General features: G+C 35.4%; 1 protein-coding gene and 1 long non-coding RNA gene across 2 annotated transcripts in view; both read left to right on the top strand.

The window, feature by feature from the left end:
• The window catches only part of WASHC3 (WASH complex subunit 3), an 18,443-nt gene extending 524 nt beyond the window's left edge, over window positions 1-17,919 (top strand). Inside the window, exons 2-7 of the mRNA XM_085322611.1 lie at window positions 1,048-1,146; window positions 3,446-3,511; window positions 4,945-5,073; window positions 7,266-7,376; window positions 12,688-12,752; window positions 16,140-17,919. Coding sequence (XP_085178737.1) covers window positions 1,048-1,146; window positions 3,446-3,511; window positions 4,945-5,073; window positions 7,266-7,376; window positions 12,688-12,752; window positions 16,140-16,224 — 555 coding nt within the window. The 3' untranslated portion in view covers window positions 16,225-17,919. The remainder of the gene's footprint in view (window positions 1-1,047; window positions 1,147-3,445; window positions 3,512-4,944; window positions 5,074-7,265; window positions 7,377-12,687; window positions 12,753-16,139) is intronic.
• A 3,644-nt stretch (window positions 17,920-21,563) lies between these two features.
• LOC146585624 (uncharacterized) lies at window positions 21,564-24,326 on the top strand. The gene is made up of 2 exons (XR_014897963.1): window positions 21,564-21,828; window positions 23,144-24,326. It is a non-coding gene; the product is annotated as an uncharacterized LOC146585624 (long non-coding RNA).
• Window positions 24,327-26,205: the final 1,879 nt, after the last annotated feature.

The following is a 26,205-nucleotide window of genomic DNA, read 5'->3' as shown; positions in this document are numbered from 1 at the left end:
AAAAAAAAAAAAAAAAAAAAAGCATGTTTCTAGCTTTGTTTGTGAAATAACAAGCGTAAGGATTGGACTGTTCCAGCCCTGATGATTTCTTTTCCTTCCATCCATATTCCTATTTCATAACTTTCTGACAAGGCTTTGACCAGCATTTAATGGTTTTGGAGCTGCAGAATTGAACTTTAGTAGATTCTGGAGTACAAGTGAACAGACCGAACACCGAAATCTCACAAAAAATCAGGAAGTTTTAATTTTGGCAAAGCATAGTGAATGGCTGCACTGACAGGTTGGAGTCCAGCAAAGAACTAAAAACTATAGGTGCTTGCTGAACAACTAGTCCTGTCAATGTAGTCGTCCACAGTTGCTAAGTAAGACAAAGCGTTTTTCAGTGCAGCAAAAGCTTCGCTACAAATGTTTTTCCTTGTAAGTTCTCTTCCGCTTGAATTAATTAAGATAGTTCCATAGTGTAACTTATGTGAAATTGAAGACTTTAAATTTGTCCAACTATTAACCATGAAACGGTGTAGTTTTATATGTAAATATTTGTGTGAATGTTCCTGATTAGGATCTTTTTTAATGGTTTAAATAAAAATCCCAGCTCATGATATGTTGATGATAGCTGTAACTGAGTACTTTTGTGGATGGCCAAGTTTTCTTTTTCCTCCATAAGCTTCAGAAGAAGAGGTTTCAACCTACTTTCCATTTCTTTTAATTTTAATGATGATTTTCAAGGATTGTCAACGATTTAATTTTAAAACATTTTCTTAAATAAGGTAACTGTCCTTTAGTTATGAGGACATTCCTTTTTTCATGTATCCTGCAGCTTTTCCAGTGTGATATTAGTAAGATTTTTAGTGAAAAAAATCTATAAGCAATTAAAAAAATATATATTTATATATATATATATATATATGCATTCATAGCAAGCACACTTAACACTTATTTCTAAAATAATTTCTTCTAAAATATTTGTAGTTTTTTATAACTATGTCAGTCCAGATGTTAGAATTGACAGCTATGTATAAGCTAATTTTCTTATGCTGTTTAATGCAGGTTCCTGCTATTCAGCAGAAAAGAACGGTAGCATTTCTAAATCAGTTTGTGGTTCACACAGTGCAGTTTCTCAACCGATTTTCTACTGTTTGTGAAGAGGTATGTTTATTTCCCATCTGTGAATTTATATGAATGAATCAACAAATTCTGGAAATGAGAACCATTCAATTAGGTATGTTTTGCTGCAAATTGACCTGGTAGCTTAAACCAGAAATTTTAGTCTGTTCAGTGTTTCTTTTAGTAAAGACGTAAGACACACTTTTTTCATCCSTGAACTGCTGATTATACCAGACTGATAACCTGTTCCCTTAAACTTTTGCATTTGGCACAGTCTTTGATACTTTTTGATACCTGGACTTTTTTCTGAGCAGATCCATTTGTAGATATACTCCTCTTTTGGAAGAAGTGTGCTTTATTCCTATGGTGCTGAATCTGTTTTGAAAATCAGTATCCCTCTCATCTCATCATACAATGCACATCAAAATTTTCTTGCAAATATTTTCCACCTTTACTTTGAAAGGATGATATGCTAAGCTCTGACTGTAAATGATACTCATGTGAAAAAAAGACATTTTTGGCAAGTAATTAACATGGAACATGAGACAGTTGATTTTAGTGCTTTCTTAAAAACAGAAAAGTAAAAACAGTAAATGCTGACAAGTTTTTATGATGGATTTAATGTCAAAGAAAACATAACAGATTGACCGTACTGGAATTGGTCACAGAACAGACCTAGTGCTTTCCTCCCTGTTAGAAAGGTTGGTTTCTAATGTGACTTTAAGCTTAACCTTTTTATCATTAGTGGTTTTTTGTAAATGTTCACTCACTTATTCAACAAAGACTACTATACAGCCCTAGCCAGCAGCACTTGTCATATCCAATTAGACTAAGCCACTTAATGTGAGAAATTGTGTTATTTGTTAGACAAGGTTTGAGCCAGCCCCCTGACTAGTATAAAATTTGGGTGCCACGTCAACATATGGGGCTTCAAGGGAAAAAAGTAAACTGTTTTCTGGATTTTTAACTTGTTTAACTTGATACATTTCTGCGTGCCTGATGATATTGCTGTCAGTTGTCTAAATTGTCATGTGGTCTTACACAGGTGCTTTGAAATTCCTATATATAGCTGTATATAAAGCCATCTTGAATGTGGAGCAACACTGTGAAGTCTGATTGAAGTCCATATTTTGAATTGCTTAAATAAGTACTTAGTAAAACAGTTTCTTAATCTAAATGTATTGTTACCCAAGAGATGAAGTGGTTGCTTTATAAACTCCATGAAATTTTTTTGTGTTTATGAAGTACAGAAGTGTTTTGAATGTCAAAGGTCCCAGTGTAAATCAGCAAAAGTCAGGAAATTAAAAAATAAGCCTGACGCCATTCTTAACTCTAAATTTCTTGGCTCTTGTGTAGTCAAATTAGACCTGTGAAATTATTTAACGGTCTTCAGTGTGAGCTTCCTCCTCTTCCCTAAATATATGCAGAGCATATAGCTCCTTTCAGAAAGAACTAACTCCTCTTCAAGAACAAAGAGCCATCTGTAACAAGCCAGTGCAGTATTCAGAAAGGCTTAAATTTTGTCGATCTCTTTTTAATTTTCTAACATATTGGCAGAACTGCCATTTTCTTAGGGTGCTAAAGTTCAGCTTACGCGCCAGGCAAAGTCTTGCCAACGTGCCAAAAAGCTGTCGGAGTGGTACATATCTGCCAGCCATCATGCTAGCCAAGTTCACTTGGACAGGTCTAGCACTGTGTGGTAATGATTAGTTGAAAGACTGACAGTTCTTATAGAGAAATAGAGAAAAACATTGCATTATTTTTAAAAAGGCGTTGATAAAATTTGATTGAGGTGCACATGGAGCATATAAAGCTTCTGGTTTGTTCTGGTTCACTGGATGTTTTGACTATATATGACTTTTATTCACCTCCTGTGTTCTTTATGAGATTTTTCTTCTTGTGTGTGTGTTCAGCTACATACACATCACATCTTTTCATCTTTCACATTTGGAAAGAAAGAACTTTGAAGAAAATTATTTTGGTAACTGTGAGAGTACAATTGTCTAGGATTATTATCTGAATGCCCCAAGTAATACCCTATTTACTTTATCTTCCTTTTTGTGCGGTAGTCTCTGTCTTCATTTCTATCTGTAATTATTTGGGAGACCAAACTGTAGTAACATTATTTAAAATGCGAACCATTTTGGCTATTGCACTAAAAAAGCGATGTTGCCATTGTTTCATTTCTTTCGTAATCATGTTACCTTATTTACACTCTGCCTTTAGCAAGTGAAATCAAAAGTGATTTTATTTATGTATTCTTTTAGCTAAATGTGAACTGTATTATATGTAAAAGTGGCCTGGGGAAATATTTTCATATCTTAATTGTTTTCTATCCTAGAAATTGTCAGCACTCTCTCTCCGTATCCAACAAATTGAAACAACGCTCAACATCTTAGATGCAAAGGTTTGTATGTGTATAGACTTGTGCTTTAACACTGATAACTTTCTAGATTACATAAACTAGCTTCCTTTTAATAGTCTGAACTGAGCAAATAAGTTGTCATAAAGATTAGAAAAAGCTAATATAAAAGACTATGATGGCGAATGCTGACTTTACATACCTGATCACTTACGTTTTATAATATTTGAACATGTAGTTGATATGGAAGAAAGGAACAGATAGCATGTGGTACAAATACTGGTTTTCCCTGTTAGGCATGTGGGAAGGATCTGGAAAGGAACATTTGGGTCATGAGAGGGCCACTGGAGTACATGGCAGTTTATTTATGTTGTGTTTATTGATACGTTTTTCTAGAAGAAAAGGGAAGGAATTTTTCTGATCCTAAAATATGCAATTTGCATTACGAAGTTGCAGTATGAAGCTGCACTTGCCATGCAAGCTCTGGCAAGAAGTTCTTGTCCCCTGTGTAAAACAAAAGTATCTTGGTAAGTCTTACCTCATTTAAAGGATTTTCAACCAGCCCCATCCAGAGTAAGTAGCTAGGTGGATCCCTTATAAAGCTTTTGATTTTGAAATGTGACCTAAATTACCTCTAAGCTAATGCAAATGTGCCTGAAGAATATATATTCTTTAGCTAAATGGATGAAAGATTATAGTTTATATTCATGTATTATCATTTAATTAGTTAAAATAAAAAACACATTGTAAAATCGTTTCGTTAACGTTGGAAGTAATTTCTGTTGGTTTCAGTGAGAGCAGCAGAGGGAATTTTTTGAAACTCTTTGTTAAGATCTTTATGGGGAAAATACTGTCATAATACAAACAGCAGTTACTAGCATAATTTATTTCAAAATCTTAAGAACGATCTATAGTGATAATTTTTTCAAAATTCTTTGTAATCATGCTAAATAGAATTTCCTTTAGATAAATATCCAGTGCCTTTAATATCTGCAGTCTCAGCATTTTCATAAAAAAATGTGAAAGACAGAAAATTGCAGAATCTTTAACCAGTCACCCATCTGTTCAATAATGGAGCTGGTTTTGCTATGATTTCTTTCACTGTAGAAGAAGTAGCAGAGAAGATGCACAGCTCTTGCATGGTTGACATGTGCTGTGGTAAAATGCTAAGAAGCTGTTAAAATGCCTTTAATTAATGCCTAAAATGCCTTTCCTGCACTGCAACTTTGTGTTAGCACTGAAAGCTGCAGTGGTGATTTGGGGATTTTTTTTTGTTGTAGAAGCCATCTGCCTAGAAAAATCTTTCTTTTTTCCTTAATGAAAATACCAAAACCAGTGATAACTTTACCAAGTGATACAGTTTTACCGAAGTTAATCTTACCTGTGGAATACATGGTAAGCAGCAAACTGCTGACATTCTTGTACACCTATACTTCTGATATGCTCATTGTTTATTTAATGATGTCTTGTGCATTCAGTTGTCCTCTATTCCTGGCCTAGAAGACGTCAAATTTGAAGTGTCGCATGTAAATATGAATAGTGTTACAAATGGTCCTGTTTCACAAGCTGCTACAGATCAACAGAAAACTGTATCGCCTCAGTCTGGAGTAAGTAATGAAACATAAATAATATATTGAAGGAACATATTTCACCATATCAAGTTTCTAATCTGATTTAAAATGAGTAGAAGAAACAAATCTAGTGAAACTATGAAACTCTAAACAATGTTTTTCATTAATGAAATAATTTTAATTGGTGCCTTTAATTGGTGCCTTGTAAGGCAAAAAGGGTAACCCCTTTTTTAATTGTATAGTTTAAATAGTTAGAACGAACTCAATTCTTATGATAAACAATTCTTTTCTCTTTGTTAAATCACAGTAAAATATGATCATGTGTTACATCAAGGGACTGGGAAGGTCATGAATGAGAACAGTATTTCATATCCCATGATTTCAGCTCTTTTATCCTTCCTTTAGAATGTTACCTTTCAGTACAAACTGAAGTTTCTAGCATAATTATTTTAAGGAGGTTATTATAGTGAATGTCTTTTGTTTGTTATCTTTATGTTTGCAAAATGCCGTTTTTTTGTAAATGATCAAAATTAAGATTCTATCCCTGCAAAGAAGTTACTGTTTTCTTTTTAACCCAGCATTAACTACTCTGATCACCACTTCACAGAGTGAGACTTCCTGGCTGTCATTTGTAGATGGACTTTTTTTTCCGATTTCCTATTGCGGTAACTCTTCTCTTTCCGTTCTGATCTCAGTCATTTTCTCATTTGGTGGAAGTTGCTGTGAAGTATTAATAGCTGGAATATTAAAAATCCCACATAGACTATTGCCTTTCCCTTCCTATTAAGCTTGTAACTCTAGATTCATTTGCAGCCAGAAGCATGGAAGACAAAATGTGCATTTAGCATTGCATGTTTCAATCATGTCAGAGAATGATTTATAGTTATTTTATTTTCTTTAAAACTTCCTCTTCCTCTCAAATATTACTGTCAGAATACGTACTCCTGAAAACACATTTCCAATTCTACTTTCAAATCGTTCATTTAATAGCTAATATAGAAATAGTTTAGATAATTGTAGTTTTGTGTACTACTATTACTATAATATAGTATTATCACTATTATAGTGCTACTGTAGTTGTAGTAGCAGCGATTTTGTGTTGTCTTTTATATAGTGCTATAACTCTTTGTCATTTTTCTGAGTCTATTAGAAACAAAAATTATAAATGAAGCTCGTGTACTTTTTAATCTGGCTGACTAGAACTATTACTTGGAATGCTGACTTCATCCAGAGTCTCTAATTAATTACTCTCAAGGACTCTCTGATTTCCTTATGTTATCTTTTTTGTTAATGGTTTATACTAAAAGTCTTAAGTATAGTTTAAAAGTTACATGATCTATACAAAACACTTGTCGGGGAATCAAAGAAATATTATGAGAAAAATGCATTGAACCACTATGGGAGATAGATATAGATATAATCCTTAAAAAAAATCTTTCTCATACAACGAGCTTGTAAATTAGACTCTCTTTTTTCATTAAATGCAAGGAAATTAATACAGGCGTATTATGAGTTAGAAGAGTGTCTTATGGCATTAGGTATTCACTGAATGTGCTGTTGCTTACTGTGACCAATTTGGTGAGAATCACAAAGTCCAAAGAGAGAAGTATCTCTAGGCTGTATTTTTTTTCCCCTCTCCAGGTACTGTTTTCTTCATTGTTTTGTAGAAAGATATGATGATGTGATTAAAAAGATAAGAAAGATGTGATAAAAAATTATATAGGCATGAAAGTACCAGTGAAGACAACACCTAGATTAACCAAAATAAATCCTAAAAATGAGTCAGTAATACCTTCCAAGATCAAACGTTTTATATATACACAGTTTAAGGGCAACTGTCTCCAAATATTTTTTTAAGATTAAAGAGAGTCATTAATTATAGGTTTTCTTCTGTCTTGTTTGGCTATTTCAAAAGCATAATTCTTGGAGCAGTGTCAGGTATAAGTCTTTTGTCTCAAAACAGTATTGCCTTTGAAATCAACGCTGAATTGTTTTTTTTTCCCCAAGTATTGTGCAAAAATTTAAAATGGTTGCTATATGTAGAAAATCGTATCTGAAACAGTTCAATAATGAAAGCATGTTGGAATTCTCTAATATTATGAATATAGATCAGAATATTGTGATCTAAGACAAGGTACACTTTAAGTTACAGATTTTATAGATTGAAACTGCTCTGTGCTTCTGATCTACCCATCTAACCATTAACACGTTATCTTCTTTGTGTACAGCAGAACAATATACATGAAGAAGGGTTACAGAAGACGGAAGTAGTGACAGAAAATATCAGAACTGTTGCCAAAGATCCAAGATATGCCAGATATCTCAAAATGGTACAAGTGGTAAGTCAGTTCTCTAGCATTCTTTGGAAATGCCATTATTTTTATGGTGAACATCACTCTCAGCTTTGAGTGAACACTAAATATCAGAAAACAAATATGTTACATCAGTAATCTTTAAGCTAGGATAATACCGGAACAGCCTCATTGGGACAGCCTCAAGCAAAGTCTTTTCTACAAAGCTCTGTCAGTATACATGTGAACTGAAGATGTGGAGGTGCATAAATGCAGAGTGATACTAGCTAGAGTAATAGAAGATATTAGAAGTGTAGTTATTCTGACAAAATTGTTATTCAGTCTACACAGATAAATCATTGTTTCTTTTTACTGTGGGGCACAAAATGAAACTTTGCTGGTTTAGCACAGAGTAGGAGTGTTTAATATTYTTTATCACTATTCCTGTATGGTTCCAAATACTGATACAAGATTTGCTTCCCTACTTAGTTCCACTTCAGTTCCTTGTTATTCATGAAGTAGGTTTTTTGTTTTCCTCTTCAGTTGTGGGTTTTTCTACAGGTAAGTAGGAAATAAATGAATGTAATCTAAATGTTCAAGTGTGTGAAAAAAAGTGAAGGGATGAAAAGACGAATTGGAGGTTCTTGGGAATGTCTTTTAAAAGCTCCTTTTTCACCTGCACAAAATTAAAAATGAGGTTGGAAACAATTTTTTTTTTTACCTTTATTTTCCAGCGATCACTGGAGAATTTTCTTTAAAGTGTATATTAAAATTATGAAAAAATATGAATAACATGTAGAATTGGGTAAAATGGTGCTTATGTTAAAGCTAACTGCTTAGTTTCATTCCCTCTTCAGAGCAATTGTTAGAATTGGTGCGTCTGGTACTTGCGGTGGTGTTCCAGACCTTTCTTTTCATTTGAATCACAAATTGGCACTTTATAGGTCATTACAAACTATTTGAAGAACCTAGCAGTGGGGTAATGGCAGGGAGCAGAACACCATGTTAGCTTGTTGATTTAATGCCAATCTTAAAAGTGGATGTGAAAGAGCTGGATAGTCTAAGTACTTTGACATTTTTTTGGTGACTGCTAAAGGAGTGAGATCTCACTTTCCACATTTATCCTCTCTACTGGCAGTTTCTGGTGACTTCTCTGCCAGTTGTAAACAGTGTGGTAGGAAAGTCAAACTAACATACTACACATTAATGTGTGTTCTTGTATTTGCCAAAGCAGTCTTCTGAGACAATCAAGTATTTGAGTTAGTGTGTTTCTTTTGCCGAAATTAAGCCTCTAGCTGAAGATTTGTTGGAATTATTCATTTATTTACTGCCCACAATTTTTGTATTATTTAAGAGTTAGCAATCTGCAGAGATATTTCTTGTACGCTGAGGATAGCTGTTCTGTGAAATAGTAACAAATTCATTTTAATTGATTGCAGTTGAGTGTGCTAAATTCATATTTTTCAGATGTACAACAATAATATTCGAGCAAACCTTACAAAAGCAATAYCAAATTTACTATAGTGAATGTACAGAGCATTTATTTTGACAGAGTGAGATGAACAGTCTAGGATTTCAGATAAAATTCGTGTTTAAAATGCAAATACCCCCACTGAATTCTAAACATCAAACAAAACTACAGGTACTCCAAAGTACTGACTGATTTGAATGTACTGTGAATATAAATTGATCTGTGCTTTACATGGACTGAAGTAAAAATTAAACATGGGAACCACACTAGTCTTAAGAAAGTGCCAGCCCGTTACGATATGTGACTTCTCTCAATACCACATAGTGCTGAAACTGGTTTTGCAACAAGACTGCTACTTGCACTATGGCTTCTCCAGGACCTGCGTACTGCTGAGCAAGTAGGAGCAGGCTGGGACTGGTCTGGGAGGAGGGCTGTGGTGTAGTGATTTGGATTTTTTCAAACTCTTAGCTGGGCAGAGACAAATGGGATGGATCTTCAGTGCTGGCTCCTGTGTTGGAAAAGTACACCTGTGTGCTCAGTGTAGTTACTCTTTGTATTCAAAATTGGCTGCTAGTATTATTTTATAAGATTTAAGATCATAACAATGTTAGACTCTGACTTTCCAGTTTAAAAGTTATGAAGGTATGAAGAGTAAAGTAATTGCAGTATTCTAATTGTATAAAATGCTTAATGAATTTATTTGTTCTTTCTCAGGAAAGAAAAAGCATGGTGTTCAAGGGTATTTTGATTAAACTTAAGATTAGTTTTGAAGATCTATGATTTATGGAGGAACTGATAGTTTTCTTCTAGGCTACAAACATGTATAGTATCTATGAGATTAAATCTAATTTTTATTTAGATGTTCTGGAATTGCAAATACTAAAATGGCTTAACAGGACAAAGTTACCTATAGGGTAAAGTTAAGATTGTGTAGATGCCTTAACTGCTTCTTTCTTATCATTGAGATACGTTTAAAAAAAATACAAATTGAAATTTCTTGATTTGTAGTCTATCGTTTGGAAAAAATTACAATTTTCCTAGAATAACTTGCTGCATTGTTATTAATAGATGCGCACATTCACAAAATTTAATTTGGACTTCGAATTTAAAATACTGTTTTTTTTTTTAAAAAGTACTTTCCTAAATTAAATAATTTATGTTCTCTATCACATCGTAAGTTTACATCCAGCTTTGATATAAGCTAATGTAAGTTTGTTCCTTCCAAGCTTTTTGCTAGCATTGAAAACTGCAATTATTTCACTCTAACCACAGCATAGTTACTGGCAATATAGCTGGCACGCATCTCTATTTAAAATAAGCACGCTAAATTGTTGGTTCTGTCATACTGTCTTTTAAATATCCATCTACAGGTTACTAGAGTATCAGTTTATTTCCTTTATTTTCTTTATTTTATTTTATTAATGAGTAGTTATAAATCTCTGATGTGAAAAGGAGAATCCTAATCATCTGAGATATCCATTAGCCCTACAGCCGTGTTTTTGTTAATCTTCTGTAGTAATACAGTGTTGACCATGCTTTGAGGGACATAAGAGTTTCTGTTTATGAACTGAAATGGTATGTTTTCTTTAAAGGATGTTTAGGATGGCTGTGAATTCCTACAAAGGTGCCTTAAACGTAATGAATTAGCAAGTGTTATTTGAACGATCTCAGTATTTCCAAAGCTTGAATACTGAGAAGTTAGGCTAGTATTGCACAATTCCTTTATTTTGTAATTAGTACAAAATTTATTTCCATTGAAGTTCTTTGAGACAATTTTTTGTTCTCATTAGAAATCTGTAAGCTCTGAGTCTGTATGTGTTAAAGATCTTTCTCAAATTGATGTGATCTTAAATCCCTCCCACAGTAACTGTGAAACACACTTGATTTTTGTTTAATTTATAAATCTAGTGTTTTGCATATTGACATATTGATCAGTTACKTTTTTTAACTATATCAGAAAATAGATCTATGTTTTCACCTTAGCCACCTCTGGTTTCCCAGAACAGCTTCTCCAGACAAGCCAAGAAAAATATTTTCCTCAGTCTTTACTTCTTAAAATGATTCTTACGAATTTTGATGCATACAATTTTGGAATAAAGCACTTCTCCAAACGAGAACATAGAATGTAACAGTTCCAATCCATTCTTAGAAGTTCATATGCTGAGCTCCCTTTCATTGAGAGCAAATACTGAGTTCTGCTACGCCGGATCAGATGACTCAGTCTTGTTTTCACTTGGTATGAATTGATGCATAAACACTTCATCAGTGACTTCTGAGCTCAGCTTACTTTAAATGCTGAGTTGGGGAAAGGAACCCTAAGAGCAGCCAGGCACGGAAAAAAACATCAGATAGTAAAAGATTGTTTGTAGAGAAACACAATCCTTGGTGTTAGTCCAAATCTATCCTAGAAGTGAGTATTTTAAACATAGTCATGAAATACACAAAAGCTTCCTGCTTTGTAATGTGCATTGGGTGTGACTTACTGAGAAATTCCTTAATATAAGTTAGGCCTCACAAGTGTTTCAGAGGAAAATTTTTGCTTATATTCCCGTTAAATTGATAAAACTATGTCTGTGTGCTTTTTTGAAGTCTTAATGCAGAAATCTTGATTGAGGTTCTTAATGCAAATCTGCACAGGAAAACAGTAAAAGAACTAGCTTAGCTCTCACTTAACTGGCTACTTGCTGCAACTGTCACTAGTACCACACACTTCTCTGGAACGTTAGTCATGGCTGGCCTTTTTTTTTTTTATCACTATTTTACTTACTTTGGACAAATACATTTATTCTGTGCCAAAAAAATCTCACACTACTGTTCATTTTGAAGTCTCTTCTGTCTTTCCCTAGACCACCACCAGCTGTATCCCTTGCAGATCAGAAATTGGGTCCTTTCTTCTTATTTTTCCCCCTCTTGGCATGCAGTGGTCCAGGTGGTGTTTCCGATCCTCTGCAAGAGGGGATGGCAAAGCAACAAGTTGTCTTTGAGCAACTCTAGTGGAAATATAGAAGTAGTTTGTTGGAATGGATCTTGTAAGACGACGTGGGTCAAGCTGTTCTTGGGTATCCGGTCCAGGGTGAGGATGTTTAGGTGTTGCTGAATAAAATAAAGTACAGAAACTGTGGAAGGATTTGCAGTGAGAGGAAGGAATTTTTCTTAACACGTATATACTTGGCTAATGTCTGTCCACAAGATTCAAGCCTGACTGTACAAACACTTGTATTCGGAGGAATCACTTTTAAATTGTGCTTCTGCTTTCATGTCATGTTTGCCTTTTTCTATGTGCTTTTAAAAGATTTTTCCARTTTTTAGCACTGACTTAAGGTATCCTTCCTAGGCCGTTGCTGAACCCCTCTCTTGCTTTTTCTGCCCCTTTATCTGTATGCTCAGTGTATCTGAGTCCTTGTCCTTCCAGCACAACAGTTCTGTGGTTTTTTTTTTCTGTTATGCAGTTTCTTCACCTTCTCTTCCATTCACATAACTTCAGCTTCCTGTTTTCATGCACCTGAATTGCAGATATCTAGCTATTCCTGATTCCCTTCCATCGACTTTCTCTGGATGTTATGTAATAAATATAACATGGAGTAAAAGGGCCTTTGATGTTTCCTAAGAGGTCTCTCCCATTTTTCCTTTTCCAGCCACTTAAACTTGTAGTTGGCAGTAGCACAAAGAGAGTTGTTTCTACAGCCTGTGCCTTGCTGTATGTTTGTTTAAACACAATCATTTATTTCTTCTAGGTTCATACAGATGGCCAATGAGATTATCATCTCATGCTCTTGTTCAAAAAGAGTGGCATGTCTAAATGTGTAAGAAAGTGTAAAAGAATCTGTGTAATTCAGTTCATCTGTTTGTGTCCAATAGATTTATATTCCACTTCCTCCTCCTATACAGGGTGTTCCTGTAATGGCAATACGAAACAAAATGATTTCTGAGGGGCTAAATCCAGATCTTCTTGAGTAAGTAGTATTTTCAACTTACAACATTMAGGAGGGCTAGAATGCAACCATGTGTTTTAAAATTTTGGAAGAAAAATGGTTAGAAAGGCTTGTTTATGGTGTTACGAATCTAAATTAGAAGCATTAAAATAAGTTTTGAATTCTGTTATGAGGGSTGTTTTAGTATTTTATAGGTCATAAAGAGAGTCGTCAGTACCAGAGGAGGAGGGATGCAGTCTAAAGCATGAGGTATCTTTTCAATATTCTCTACCTCAGGGCAAGACCCAGTAGATATGAGGGTGAGGTTGGGATTCGAATGGGCAGTTGTTGTACCTTCCCAAACAAAAAGATACTGGTCTTTTCCATTCAAACTTGAGAGGAGATAGAAAAACTTCTTCCAAGCCAGGCACCAGTGATACAGTTCCAGAAAGAGGATATAGCAATGACAAAGTAGAGAAAATTCTCTTTGGCTGAGTGCATCTAGCAGTGGGGAATCAAATAACGTATCAGCAGCCATTTTTACTGAACTGCTCTGAGCACAGTATAATGTTTTTCCCAGATATTTTCTTCTAATACTTTTATTTCAGTAATTACCATCATTATAGGCCGATAAGAACAAGCTTTATTTTATTGTGCCTCATGCATGAGATGACAAACTTTTTTCCAGATTCCCTTATCATATAGGGTGTACAGCATGACTTCAGCAGTAACACAGAAAGCTAAAGCCAACAGCTCAAAACTGTGGCTGTTGAATGAGGTAACCCAATGTGAAGAATACCAGTGAAGAATACATATTCATTTTCAAATCTACTTGTGTGGCCATAAGTGTGTATCTCAGGATTTTCTTACACTTGAGATTCAGTTTAATTTTGCTGCACTGTTTCGTAGAAATTGTGCTAAACTGATCACAATGAAATATTAAATAGTAAGCTTCATTCATACATAATAGCCACTAAACTGCTTGGAATATTTTTGTAGCCTCTGCAAAAACTGTCAGTGTATTAGAAAGTCTGTTTCTGCTTTCCAGTGAAACCTTTTCACATTTTAAAAAGGCTTATTCTGAAACTAAMTCCTTTAATAAAGTAAGCAAAAATATCAAAAAACTGAAGTATTGTCATATGCTGAATCTCCCAGCTATTTCATGGTATCCAAATATACCTAAATTAGTTATTCCTCATTTGACATTTTTACTGATCAAATGAGATACAAGAAACAGAATGGAACTAAGAATTTTTACAAGTCTGAGACAGAATTATCAGAGATGATTTTACTCTGTGTGTGATCTAATTGTATTTCTCACTCTATCTTCCTGGTCCATAACTTTTTGTAAATGCTGCTATTTCTTCATGTCTAGACGGAATTTAACAGCAGATAAAAAGAAGATAATCTGTTAATATTTCAAATGCTTTTACTTTTTAGTAAGTTTCTGCTTTTGTACAGTCTGTTTTGGAAAGAGTTAAGGAAGCAAAGTTGTAACTGTGGATTGAGGCACACAGAATATGTTTGGGGTTTGGTCTCAGATTGCCTTCAAGGAATCTGTGAAATATTAATGTTGAGGCAGATTTTCTTTAAATTGTTACAAACTTGAAACAGTAGAGGCAGCCTGTCTGGTTATGCACCTTCCCAAATCATCAGCTTTCTTTAAGATCTCTTTGAAAAACTGGTGTTGTTTGAAAGATTTTTAAAATATTTTAAAGGTGGTAGGGTAAGTTTCATTTTTATCTTCCTGCTTTAAGTAGTTTCACTTTTTATGTACCTTGCCATTCATGCCCCAGCTCTTGAGTGTCCRTGTTGATTTGGCCTGACCTCTCAGTCCTAATTGTGGGGTTTTGTTCCTTGAGGAAAAATTAGGAGAATTCACATGTTGCTGAATGCTAAATCACTTAATCCAGAGTCTCTCAGTTACTACTGGGTGACTGAATGTGTCCTTTCTGTGGCTGCAGAGAGATGCTAATTCTAGTAGGATGGAATAGTTTATGGTCTCTTTCTTTCACCGTTTTACCTTTGCTTCTCTTTTATCTTCTGCCTCTTTTCTGCTCTTTTCACAGAATTTGAAAACTACCTATTYTGTTTAGCTCCAGATCTATCTATTTTTAACTTCTGATTCTTACCCTTCCTCTCCTGTCTGTCTATAATTGCAGGAGGTTTTGTCTTGCCCTCCTGAACTACAGAATTGCTATCTTTTTTTGCGCTGGTCTCTCCAGATCACATCTCTTTGGACAGCTTTTCTGTTTTGTCATTGCCATGACAACAAGGAATAATATTGTGAAGTGGTATTTGCATGAAAAAACAAAGGCTCTCATAATTTATTTTGGAGGTGGAGAAGGTGTGGAGAAGACTCTCTTACAGTTCTTTAATATACCTTTCACTGTTGCGCTAAAATGTTTATAAACACTTTAAATATATCCTGGGTTTTCCAACAGAGGAAATACAGTAAGCAGATTTTCAATTGGAAAATAAATTTTCTGGCCTGACACAGAGGAATAACGCRCAGATAAATGTCAACACGACTAACAATATAATTATTAGCTTAGTTTAAAACTTGGCATTTTTTCTAGAGAGAGCTGTAAACTATGACAAAAGAAGCTAGTTTTCATGAAGATCATTGCTCCCCTTCCCCAAGTATAATTTTGTGTATGCTTTGTACATTGATTTCTGAATTTACCACACACAGTTTTGCTTGCATTGTCAAGCTTACTGCATACTTAGGCGGGAAACTCCAAGGAGAAACAGGATCTTTAATTAGTAGTATTGGTTATTTTTTTAGATGCTTTGGTTCTCTCCTTTTCTTCCTCAGTAGACTCCATGAACAAACATTTTGACATGATGTTACAGATCCATCTTAAATATTCTCTTCAAAACTAGATACAAGAGGTCTGATCATTTATAGTCAATAAAAATCCCATGGCTGCACTTGCATGTCAGATTTAACCCAGTGTTCTAGCCAAATTCCACTCTGAGTAATTCTTTTTTGCTTCTCTAAATTATCCCTGAAGTTTTAGTTGGATACAGTATTGTTCATTTCCTGTCTTATTTTTTCATGTACTATTTACACTGCTTAATGGTGTACAGCGTGTTCCTTTTAGCCCTAGAACCTCTGAAGATTAAAAAAATGAATTAATCAGTATTGCTTATTTTAAACTCTTGATAACCTCAAAGRTATGCCTTCAAACTGAGGTCTACAGAGTTTTGAAGTCCAGTGAGTTACAGTTCCTAGTGTTCGTCTTTCARTTGTAGGTGAAGCAACACTGATCAGGTATGTGTTTGTAAACTCTCAACAGTTGCTGTGTTAAATGCTGTGGGTATAAAGTGCATACAATTACCGTAAAAGACGTTAAATATATAAGCTACGTGTATTCTCAGCCATCTTCTAGGATTTACAAAATAGAACCTTTCTGTTGCCTGCAGGACCCCAGATGCCCCTGTACCTGCTTGGGGAGATGATGGGAATGCAGAAGAGAGTTCTGATAGTGAATCTTCATTTAGTGACTAAAGAGACTGGTTTCAGCCTTTGGAAACTTCTATTAAATGCTACTATGTTTGAAGCTTTAGCGGAGAATGTTATGTTTGGGGCCATGTGGATGATGATTTATCTAACAGCTTTTCTTASCACTCAAGTCTTCCATCTTCTCTCCTAGAAAGTTTGAACAGACAGAGTGTTAGACCTGACCCTTTCCACCATGAGAATTAATCATGAGATCCTTGCAGTTGTTGATAGTGCATTACTTTAGATGCTTTTCTGATTCTTCTGAAATTACTAAAAATTCCACACCTCTGAAACTCCAGTTCTTTAAGACTGCATTGTAGTCATTATTAAACTTCCTATGTAACACTCTTAGTCAAAGTTGCCATCTTTCTGTCCAATAACCTAGAAGCAGAGTAACTTTTCAAATGAAATTATTAATTGTAAACTGATGAACTACAATTATTTTGTTATATACTGTAACTGAAGTGATGGAACAAGAATTTCACAGAAGAGTCAACTATTGTATGATGATTCAAATCAGTGATAYTCGTTTCTCTTTGGAGAGAAATTGAACTACAAGTGGAAGAATACAATTAAAMATCTGAATCTATTTTCAAGGTGTATATTGCTACCCAGTTTCACTTTAGAGTTGTTACAGAAATTCCTGCTCTATAGACAAGTGGATTTATCAGATTCATGTTAGAGTGGTGTAYGAAGCTACAAATGTTGCAAGATAGTTTTGAAAATGGCACTGTTGAAGTCAGCCACTGGGAGATTATTAATGGAACACCTGAGTCTCACTGCTTATTCACTATCACACAGGTCAGTAGAAGCCACTTTCCGACAGCTGTTTGGCTCATATGAAATGGGCTGTAGCTGTGCAGTCCACACAGGATAAGAAATCACCTCCAAGTTGGTGCCGTTGGTGGTAATTTCAGCAAAGAAGCCAAAGTTCAGTTTATATAATGATAAACTTCTTCACCACCTCTTGAGGTATGCGTTGGTGAACAATATGAAGAATTCACTCAGAGCTTGTCTAACCCACAATATGGATCATCTCTCTTCCCTCCGAAGTACTTAATCGACAACATGAGTCAAAAATGACATTTCGTTAAAGARTCATCTTTATTTAATTTGTTCCACATGAAATTCTTTGCTGTCTGTTTGAATCCCTCATATTACTGTGATTATACCAGAATGCTGTGGGCCAGAAAATCGTTCACTTTCTGCTATTTCACATTCTTCCTGAGAGCAAGAAAAGACTAAAACTGTTGCTCTGAATATATAAATTTGTTAACTTTTATGACTGAATCATTATCTCCTCTCTTAGTTATTTATGCCATTTTAATAGGTTAACTAGTTTTTTTCTTTAATTTAAACATGGCTCCCATTTGAGTCTAGCAGATGTAATTAAGCTATTCATAACTTGTATATCAAAATAATACATGAATTCCTAGAAGAGAGTATCTGTACTAGGGAATGTCTAGAGATGGTATTTCAGTGAAGAGTAATTTTTACTAAACACTTAACAGAAGTGTTCAATAACTAACACTTGGCAAAACTTGACAAGTGTTAACATATTAGCAATAACTATTTCAAAAATGAATGTTGTAATGGTATTTCAGAAACCATGTGTTAAAATACTGTTAACTTTATGAAATCTATATTTGAAAACTCATTGAAGCAATCTGTATAATTAAAGTTATGTTTTGTAAACCAAAATTGTGGCTCTATTTTGTTCCCATATGTTGCTTTAAACAGGATTTTGAAAATTCTTCTGGAATACCTGTAATTATATCATGTTTCTCCAAATCTAGTTATGCTAAAGTTGTATCAATCTGTTAGCTAAAGAGTTTTGAAAATAGGGGTTTAAAGTTTAACCTAAACCATGTCAGTTGTCTTGACTAGAGAAGAGCTGAATACTGTGCTAATAATACTATTCTAACAAGAAACTTTAAGCAAGATTGAAATTAATGAGAAGGGTGTTTGATACTCTAAGTCATATTGCTTCCTTATATATTTTAATAYGAGCTTGAGAGTTGACTAGAGGCATACTAGTTAGTTTTTTCTTAATAAAAAAGATTAACAAAACATATTTAAGGAAGTATGACTTCTATTATTTATCATTTTGAAGAAGCTTTTTCTATAAAGTAATTTCAGTCTGAAGAGATCAAAGCTGATTGTCTGCTGCATCACTGCAGATGTATTCTTACATGAAATGAAACAGGAAGCCTCCAGCCCACAATTGCTTGTTATAATGAGGAATGATTAACTGGTAATTACAAATATGTGTGTGTGTGTGTGTGTGTGTGTGTGTGTGTGTGTGTGTGTCACAGAAGTAGTAATTTTGCTAGTAGACATACTGAAGTAATTGTTTAAGAATTGGTTCTTTGCAAGGCAGTTGTTTACCATGGAATAGTGCAGTCTTGGTAGGCTTGCAGAAATCTTAAGACAAATCTTGCCACTTTGTCTCATCTCCCACTTCAGTGATGCCACACTAGACTGTGAAAATCCATATGTTTGAACTGTGGGAATCCGTGGCAAACAAGGAAAAATCGTTCCCTTCCACCTTCAGTGCATCAGCAGCCATCCTCCTTTTGATATCTTCGGAACCTCTGAACACGCTACACCTCTCCGTTCCTGCCAGCTTCATCTGTTAAACACATCTCTGTTCTCTTAGGCTGCGGCCAAGTTCAATTTGAAATGTTTCAGCTTAGTTTCCCTAACACATGGACACATGCTGACACAAGAAGTTATTAAATATGGGATGGTTGATTTGAGACAGAATTATGTCAGCTGTTCTAGTCCTTCTTGATCTGCAGCGCTTTTCTAGTGAGCTGGTGCTAACCCAGGAAGCTGGAAAGGCCTTAACCGCAAGCTAAATACTATAAGCAGTGAATGTTCCAATTTGCTCATTATTTACCATCTGTTTTGGAATAGAAGATGGAGGAGTGTTTCAACTTGGCTGCATAGTAATCTGATATACGCAGTCCTTTCAAGGGGAGAAGTCCATTTTTAAGTTAGTTATTTTTAAGAAGCTTCCACAAGCAATGAATTGTTGAAAGATGCAGTATAGAATAAATAAGATGCATCAGTCATATGCATTTAATATACTCAAATAATAAATAGATTTAAAATCTCCATCAGGGACAATATTACGAGTTATAGACGTGAGAACTACTACAGCTTTTTGCTGGAATAACTGTTGAATGTATCTGTTATGTAATCACGTTTAAATGATGGAGGAGTAACCCCACCACAGTCTTCCTAATTTTACAGATGAGCTAGAATGCAGAATGTGTAAAGAACAGTTTCTTAAAGATATTACAGCCATTTTAAGTGCATGTAGGTGCTTGAAGACTAGGTGCATATCTGTATTTATGAAAGTCAAACCTCAGACAACCATCAAAGGCAAAAACAACATCTGGACAGGAAAACGACTTCATACTGAAGTCCTAGTTTAGCACTATTAATCATTAATCTATCCCTCTCAGCTCTCCTGTTCAGCTACATTTGAAAGTAAAATTGGTGGTCTTTTTTGCAAGTCTCTCTTTTCTCTTCCAGTGTGCATGTTATTTATACTACTGATTTAAGTGTATAGGTTGAAATTTGGTGAAAAAACAGTCATAAGGAATTTTAGGCTGTACTTTGAAAAAGAGAATGTCGCTAAGATCAGCAYTTCTAGTTGTATCTGATGAAGCCAATTTTGCTTTCCATAGCGTTATGTAACAAGAAACTGAAGTTYATCGCAGGCTTCAGCGTACCGGGAATCTACTCCCTTGCTTTGTCGTGTGAAAGTTGATACAAGGATACAACAGATTTATCTGCAAAGCAAAGCAGAAGATGTATTTCCTTGCTCTTTGGAAAACTTGACATCTTGTTTTCTGAGATGACTGTACGTTAAATGCCTGCAATARCGCGCAGCATGTTATTGTTGCTATTCTTTATGTTGGTCTCTCACACCACGCTGCAGGCAAGATAAGAAGGACTATATTAGCTGAGGCCTGTGACTTGCTTGGTGTTATGGTTCTCTCTCTGGTAGTCCTTTTCTTCTGCTACTAGGATTTTATTCTAACTGTAAGCAGAGAGTGACTTCAGTGCTAAATTACAAGTTTGTTATTGCTTCCAGAAACTTTTTGCATTAATTCTGGAAGCTGTGAATATTCTTGTCTTGTGTTTGGCTGTCTGACTTTGCTAATACAGTACTGTTTTAAGGGAGATTAATGGGCTATTTCATTATGAGGGAAACTAAGCAGAAAATTAAAATTATATACTCCATGCCATACAGGAAATGAGCAATAGAAACAAGTTTAGCTAGTATGTGTCAGTAAATATTCTCATTTTAAGGAAACTTCAGTTTGAATAGCTATACGTTAATATGCAGGTCACTGGGTAAGGATAGGTATAACGTGAAACCTTTATATTTTTCCAGTTTTTAAGTGTTTTTTTTAAATACTTGATTATGACAGTCTTAACCTCAAACAAATGGGCTATTTTCTCCATTTGTGTATAGCCCTTTGTCACATACRTGGATGGAATGAAGAATTCTGAATTAACGTTAACTTTGCAGATGGATTCTTGTGTCAGACTTCCTAACTGTTATGCTTTCTATGAAGGAATGAACTGAAATAACAAATAATAGAATTCTGTGCTATGGGAAGTGTGCTTTTTGTTCTTCAAGCTCCTTTTTGTACATTCTAGTATATAAGCATACTTGAAAGTTATGAGAAAAAAGAAAGCCTACTTCCACTGTGGGCCTGCTGCTCCCTGAACACTAAAAATCCCCTTTTCTGCTTCAGTATTGTGTTCTGTTCCTGTCCGTGGAATCAGAAGTTACAGTAAAAGGCTTAGGACCAGTCTCTTCCTGGATAGATTACACCTGAGGGCTGAAAAGGATGATTGGAAGAAAGGATCTAGGGGTGATATTTTACACCTATATGAGCAGTCCTTTTTCTGAGCTGATGTACCATCAGCTGTTTAACAAGCCCTGCCGTGCATGTCACTTGTAATGGTGAGAATTTGAGTACACTAGAATTACCCTGCCCTTACCCTGCTGTGAAAAGTTGGACAGCAGAAAGAGCTTATAAGGTCTATTACAAATAACTCTCTGAAGAGCTGCGATTACCCTTTCCAACCGTCTCTAATGTTTCAGTGACTCTATATTACCAAATGATTCCAAAATCCTTGTGTAATTTCTTGTAGTACAGTTTATACTGGTTTTCAGGGGCAAGGGGAATCTTTCCCCCATAAAAGCTAAAATGTTCACAATTAATATTTTATAATGTTGATTTCTCTACACCACTTTCCAACACCTCTTTACTAAGGAATACTTTTGCACTCTGAGATGATCGTTTGATCTTCTGGACCCAGTTCACCTACTTTTAGAGAAAGATAGAAGTAGGAAGGGGAGTGAACAGTAAAAATAAAGAGTATGCAATTTTCTCAGTTGTTTTATCATTTGTTTTTTCCTCRGTGCTGTGGTTTGGCAGTGAGTTGCCAAATAGTAAGAATGGAGACTTCTTCCAAGAAACCTTGAACAACATTACCTTGTTTGCCCAGCATGATGGCTAGTATGATCAAAGGCAAAAGGTGAAAGTGTGGGCAGCCACTATTTTCATAATAATTGATTAGGTGAGTAATGGTTCATAGTGCCTTATCATACATTTGGAATAGTTTAGGGAAGAGTTGTGATGTACAAAAGGTTGCCTGTACAGAAGTGTCTGATACATTAAGGAGAAAAATTCAACRCAGCTGAATATATTTAAAATAGCAGGGGTGCACGACTATTAGTATTATTTTTCTCATTATAGCTTCTGTTTGACTTGGCTTTCATGTTTACCTCCTATTCTAAATGTTCGGCTTTTGTTACTGTTCTTTCAGCCTCCAGGCATCCTTGCTCTTCAAATGTTGCTGAGTTGGCCTATTATCATAGTTTAAAACCATGCAAATCTTTCTTTAGAGCTCTTCCATTTTAAAGAGCCACTCTGATAGCTTCTGTATCATAGTTTAATTCTGAAAAATTCAGCCTGATTTCCTATCAAAATACCATCACTTGTGTATGTGTCTATCCTTAATTTTCTTCAACATTCAGAACATGCTATCTAGTTTCCATCACATTTTGGTGGGGAGGAGAGGAATGTGTCTCAAAAATTTGAGTCCCTAAGGGTCTGCTGAAAATAAGTAACTGGGCAGGAGAAAAAGAATGTAATAGCATTTGCACTGAAGAAAGGCTGCAGTGACAAGCTGCCTTAGACCCCAAGTGATCAGCCCCCCCTAGGGTCTGACCCTCTGGCCCTCTTATCAGCCAGGAGCCTTTCAACCTCTCTAGTTACAGACTGAACTCACTTCTAGGGTTGTGACGTGGATTTTCTTTATTCAGGAAATGTCTCCATCAGCAGAACAGCACAGCACTAGAACGCTGCCAGGGAGAATATAACCAGTGGCAACTAAACTGCCCAGCAGTTAGAATCTGAAGTGTGCTAAGCATGGTTTCCATTGTATCCAGCAGATTTTTATGAGCATAAAGTCTATAAACCTACTATAGGACGTGTGCACTTAGAGTTTGCATCTTAGAGACCAAAGCCACTCAGCTACATGTTAGAGCTCCCCCGGAATTTAGATTCTGTTCATTTCCCTGAACAGCTTGCTTTAAGTATACACCTATCAGAAAATATTTTGAAAGTTGCCCAGGTGAGATGAAAAGAGATGTCATGTTTTTGTGGAGACTGAAATCTTGGCAGAGGGGACAGAAACAGTAAGACAGTTTTCTTCAGGAATGATTTATACTGTGCTCACAGCGGACCAGTCTGTGCTAGTGTTGCATAATAGAATAGATAGAAAATCAGCTGGGAGTACACACACTTTTCTTTTGACGTATCAACAGAATGGTTTGCATAACAGAACTTGTCTTTCTSCTGTTTTGGACATTTTTCTTTTTCCATTGCAGTTGTGTCTCTGTCATCGTGCATATCAGTACACACTGCGCTAGCTGTTTCTTCCAGGACCTGCCTCTCCTGGGCAGCCATCTCTGTACTCCACTGCCTGCTGTTGGCTTCCACGGGATTTCCAGGCGTTCCAAGTGTCAGCCACTGACACTACCATGTACAGCTACTCATATTCTGCCTGCTGCACACTGTGTTTTAATCTCACTTCTCTCAGAGACCACATTGCTTAGTCTTGCCCAAATACATGACTCTGGATTCTTTCAACAGCTGTCTTTGGTAAGGCAGTGTCGTAAGTTATGGATGCGTTATCAGTAGGGGGATTTGCCAGTTTGTACACAGTGACATTCAACTCGTGCAACAGCCTAACTCCAGGATCTGTGAGCCCCTTCACCTTTGAGAGCTTCCTTTTTCTTTTTTTAAATAATTAAAAAAATTTTCTAATTTTCTAATTTTAAGTTAGCATAGCAGATTAATTTTAGTGCCAGTCTTCATTGTACTTCAAGAGTTTTGCTTGGTCTCTTTTTCTCTAGCCTGCAAATGAAAACATAGTGAACTGGGGAGCAAGAAGGCATTTATAGTCAGCTAGTCAGCTTGATTAAGGACTGAATCTTTATCCTTAGATTTTGAAAGTGTATATTTTATAAACTCTTTAATTTCATATAAACGCATCCCCACATATGCATTCTCACATATGCACTCCTAGCTTCTCAACATGTTCACGTTTCTAATTCCAATTTGCAACATTTTATCTGTTCCTGAGCAAAGCACTTTCTTTCTTTATGTCCAAGACCCAAACAAACAAAATTCCTTCAACTATCTTTCTGAATGACTGAAGAGATGACAGGGGAAAAAAGCAAAACAATCAAATTTTCTCCCWCTTAAAGTGAAAATTTTACTGAAGCTTGTTTTGTTACATAGGGTTATAGTGAAAACAGATGATATTTGAAACCTGGCTTTGAAACAATCCTCGCTCCAGCCTTCGCAGGCAACCAAACATTCTCCTTCTCCACATCACTTCCAACAGCCCTTTGATACAGAATATTTCCCTGTTTATCCTCTAAACAAATTATAATTGCTGATCTGAAGTCATTTGTGTACTAAGAAAATGGTGTATTGTTAACTSCAAATCCCACTATTCTCTATAAATCCTTCTGCCATAAAAAATTAAATAAAATGATGAAACAATTCATTGCGTTTATTTCTTTTCTTTTAAAATATTAGGAWGGCTGCAATGGAATCAGCTTATCAGTAGAAAGTGCAGTGAGCAGCGTATATAACTAATTTATTTAGATTGACCCCAAGAGTTCTGGTAACTTCATATTACCCAAGCAGAGGGAGCTGAGGTTCAGCAGTACTGCAGATGCTAAAAGAGCAGATGTTGAATATGCCTCCCCTAATCTATGTTCTTTACAAAATAATTGTGAATCATTTATCAAAATGTTTCGCTTGTTTCGATAGCTGGAGTAAATTGTAAACAAATGGTAGCCACATATTATTTACAGCAGAATAATTTTGCTTTGTTTGGTTTTACAACATTTACACAGTATTTTATGCAACCTTAGTGACCTACAAATGGTTTTGGTCTATGAGTTTTACTCTTTTTTTCTGAAAAAAACAAAGAATTAACAAAATAAATGATGAGAGGATTTATTTTTAACCATAGGAGCTGATAATTTGACAGAAAAATCAATAAAACTCCTGTGGTATTTTCAGAGATTGGAAATTCTCTCTTCTGCTGTCCCAAGTGCTTTTAAAATTAATCAAGCTTGCTGCTGAAATTCATTAAGTCACTAAGTATAGTCACTATAAGTCACTATACACGTTACTGTCTCTAATTTTAGAAAGGACAAATCTTGTACAGTGATGAATGCCTTCAGCTCCCACTGAAATCCACAAGATACAATACAGGGAGTCATTAAAGTTCCCCTAATTTCCACCAGCACAAACCATTACCTGGCTTCTCCTCACCTTGTTCTGAGCTGTTTTTTGTTTGATYTGGGTTTTTTGTTTGTTTGTTTGTTTGTCTGTTTTGTTTCTCAAGATTTGGGAAGACGGGAGCATTGAGATGAAACCTTCTGGACGGTCACTGAAACCATTACACAGTTACAGCTCTGTTCTATTTCCATTTAATCACAAACCAAGATCAGATGGTTCTAGATTAGAAAAGAAGAAACAGGGAARCGAAAAGCCACATAAAAAAATTTCTCCTCCTTAGCATTCCATTCAAGAGTCCCAGAGGGAAATCACAAACGCATTAGGTCAGCCTTGCAAAAGTCATCCTCTAATGAAAGTAAAAAAAAAAAAAATCCAAAACACCAGGGCATGCAATATCTGAATTATTTCATCGTAATATTGGGAAAAGAGTAGMTGAATAGTTTTATAGCTTGGTTGTTATTTTCAGGACAGTTTTGTAAAGTTGTGTGAGAAGGAACAGAAACCTCTTGGTTAGGGTTTGTAAATAGAAAACATCCTAAGGCTTCTGTCCCTTTCCTCTTCTCCTGGATCATTACTCTCAGGAATCCACCTGTAATTCTTTTTGTAAATGATCTGTACTGCGTGAAAAGGAAGAAAGGAAGAAAAAAAAAAAAAGCTGAACAGAACACAAAAACGTGAGTATTTTTGAAAGCATTTAATTTTCCAGGAGGGAAGCCTCCAGCTTTTGTTTCTCTCATACATGGGGAAGGGAAAATGTTGCTTTAAACACCTACTATCAGCTCCATTTTACTACCAAGATGACACATGTGAATTACAAATATAAGAAATGCCAGTTCTAGTAGTTCTCAGTGTTGCTCTATGATTTTTTATGTATTATATACACAAGCTCGTTCATTGAAAGGCAGAAGATTAAATCATTAATGGAGACTTTCTTTTCCCCAGAGTTAAATCAGTCACTGAGCTTAAACAAAGGCTGAAGTTAGGGAGTCTGACTTAAGAGTCGCTTTCGTTTCAGCTGCCCAGGTTAACTTCTTGACCTGGGGGCTGTCACATTCTTCATCCCTTCTAGACCTCTCTGCAGGAGACACGATTGCCTAAACAAGCCTGTAGTAATAGCACTTGGTTCTTT

Source organism: Rhea americana, unplaced genomic scaffold, assembly GCF_003343005.1.
Source record: "Rhea americana isolate MKP2758 unplaced genomic scaffold, rheAme1 scaffold_79, whole genome shotgun sequence".
NCBI classification, from domain to species: Eukaryota; Metazoa; Chordata; class Aves; order Rheiformes; family Rheidae; genus Rhea; species Rhea americana.
The sequence above is the reverse complement of the archived record's forward strand: the minus strand, read 5'-3'. Positions and strand labels throughout refer to the sequence as shown.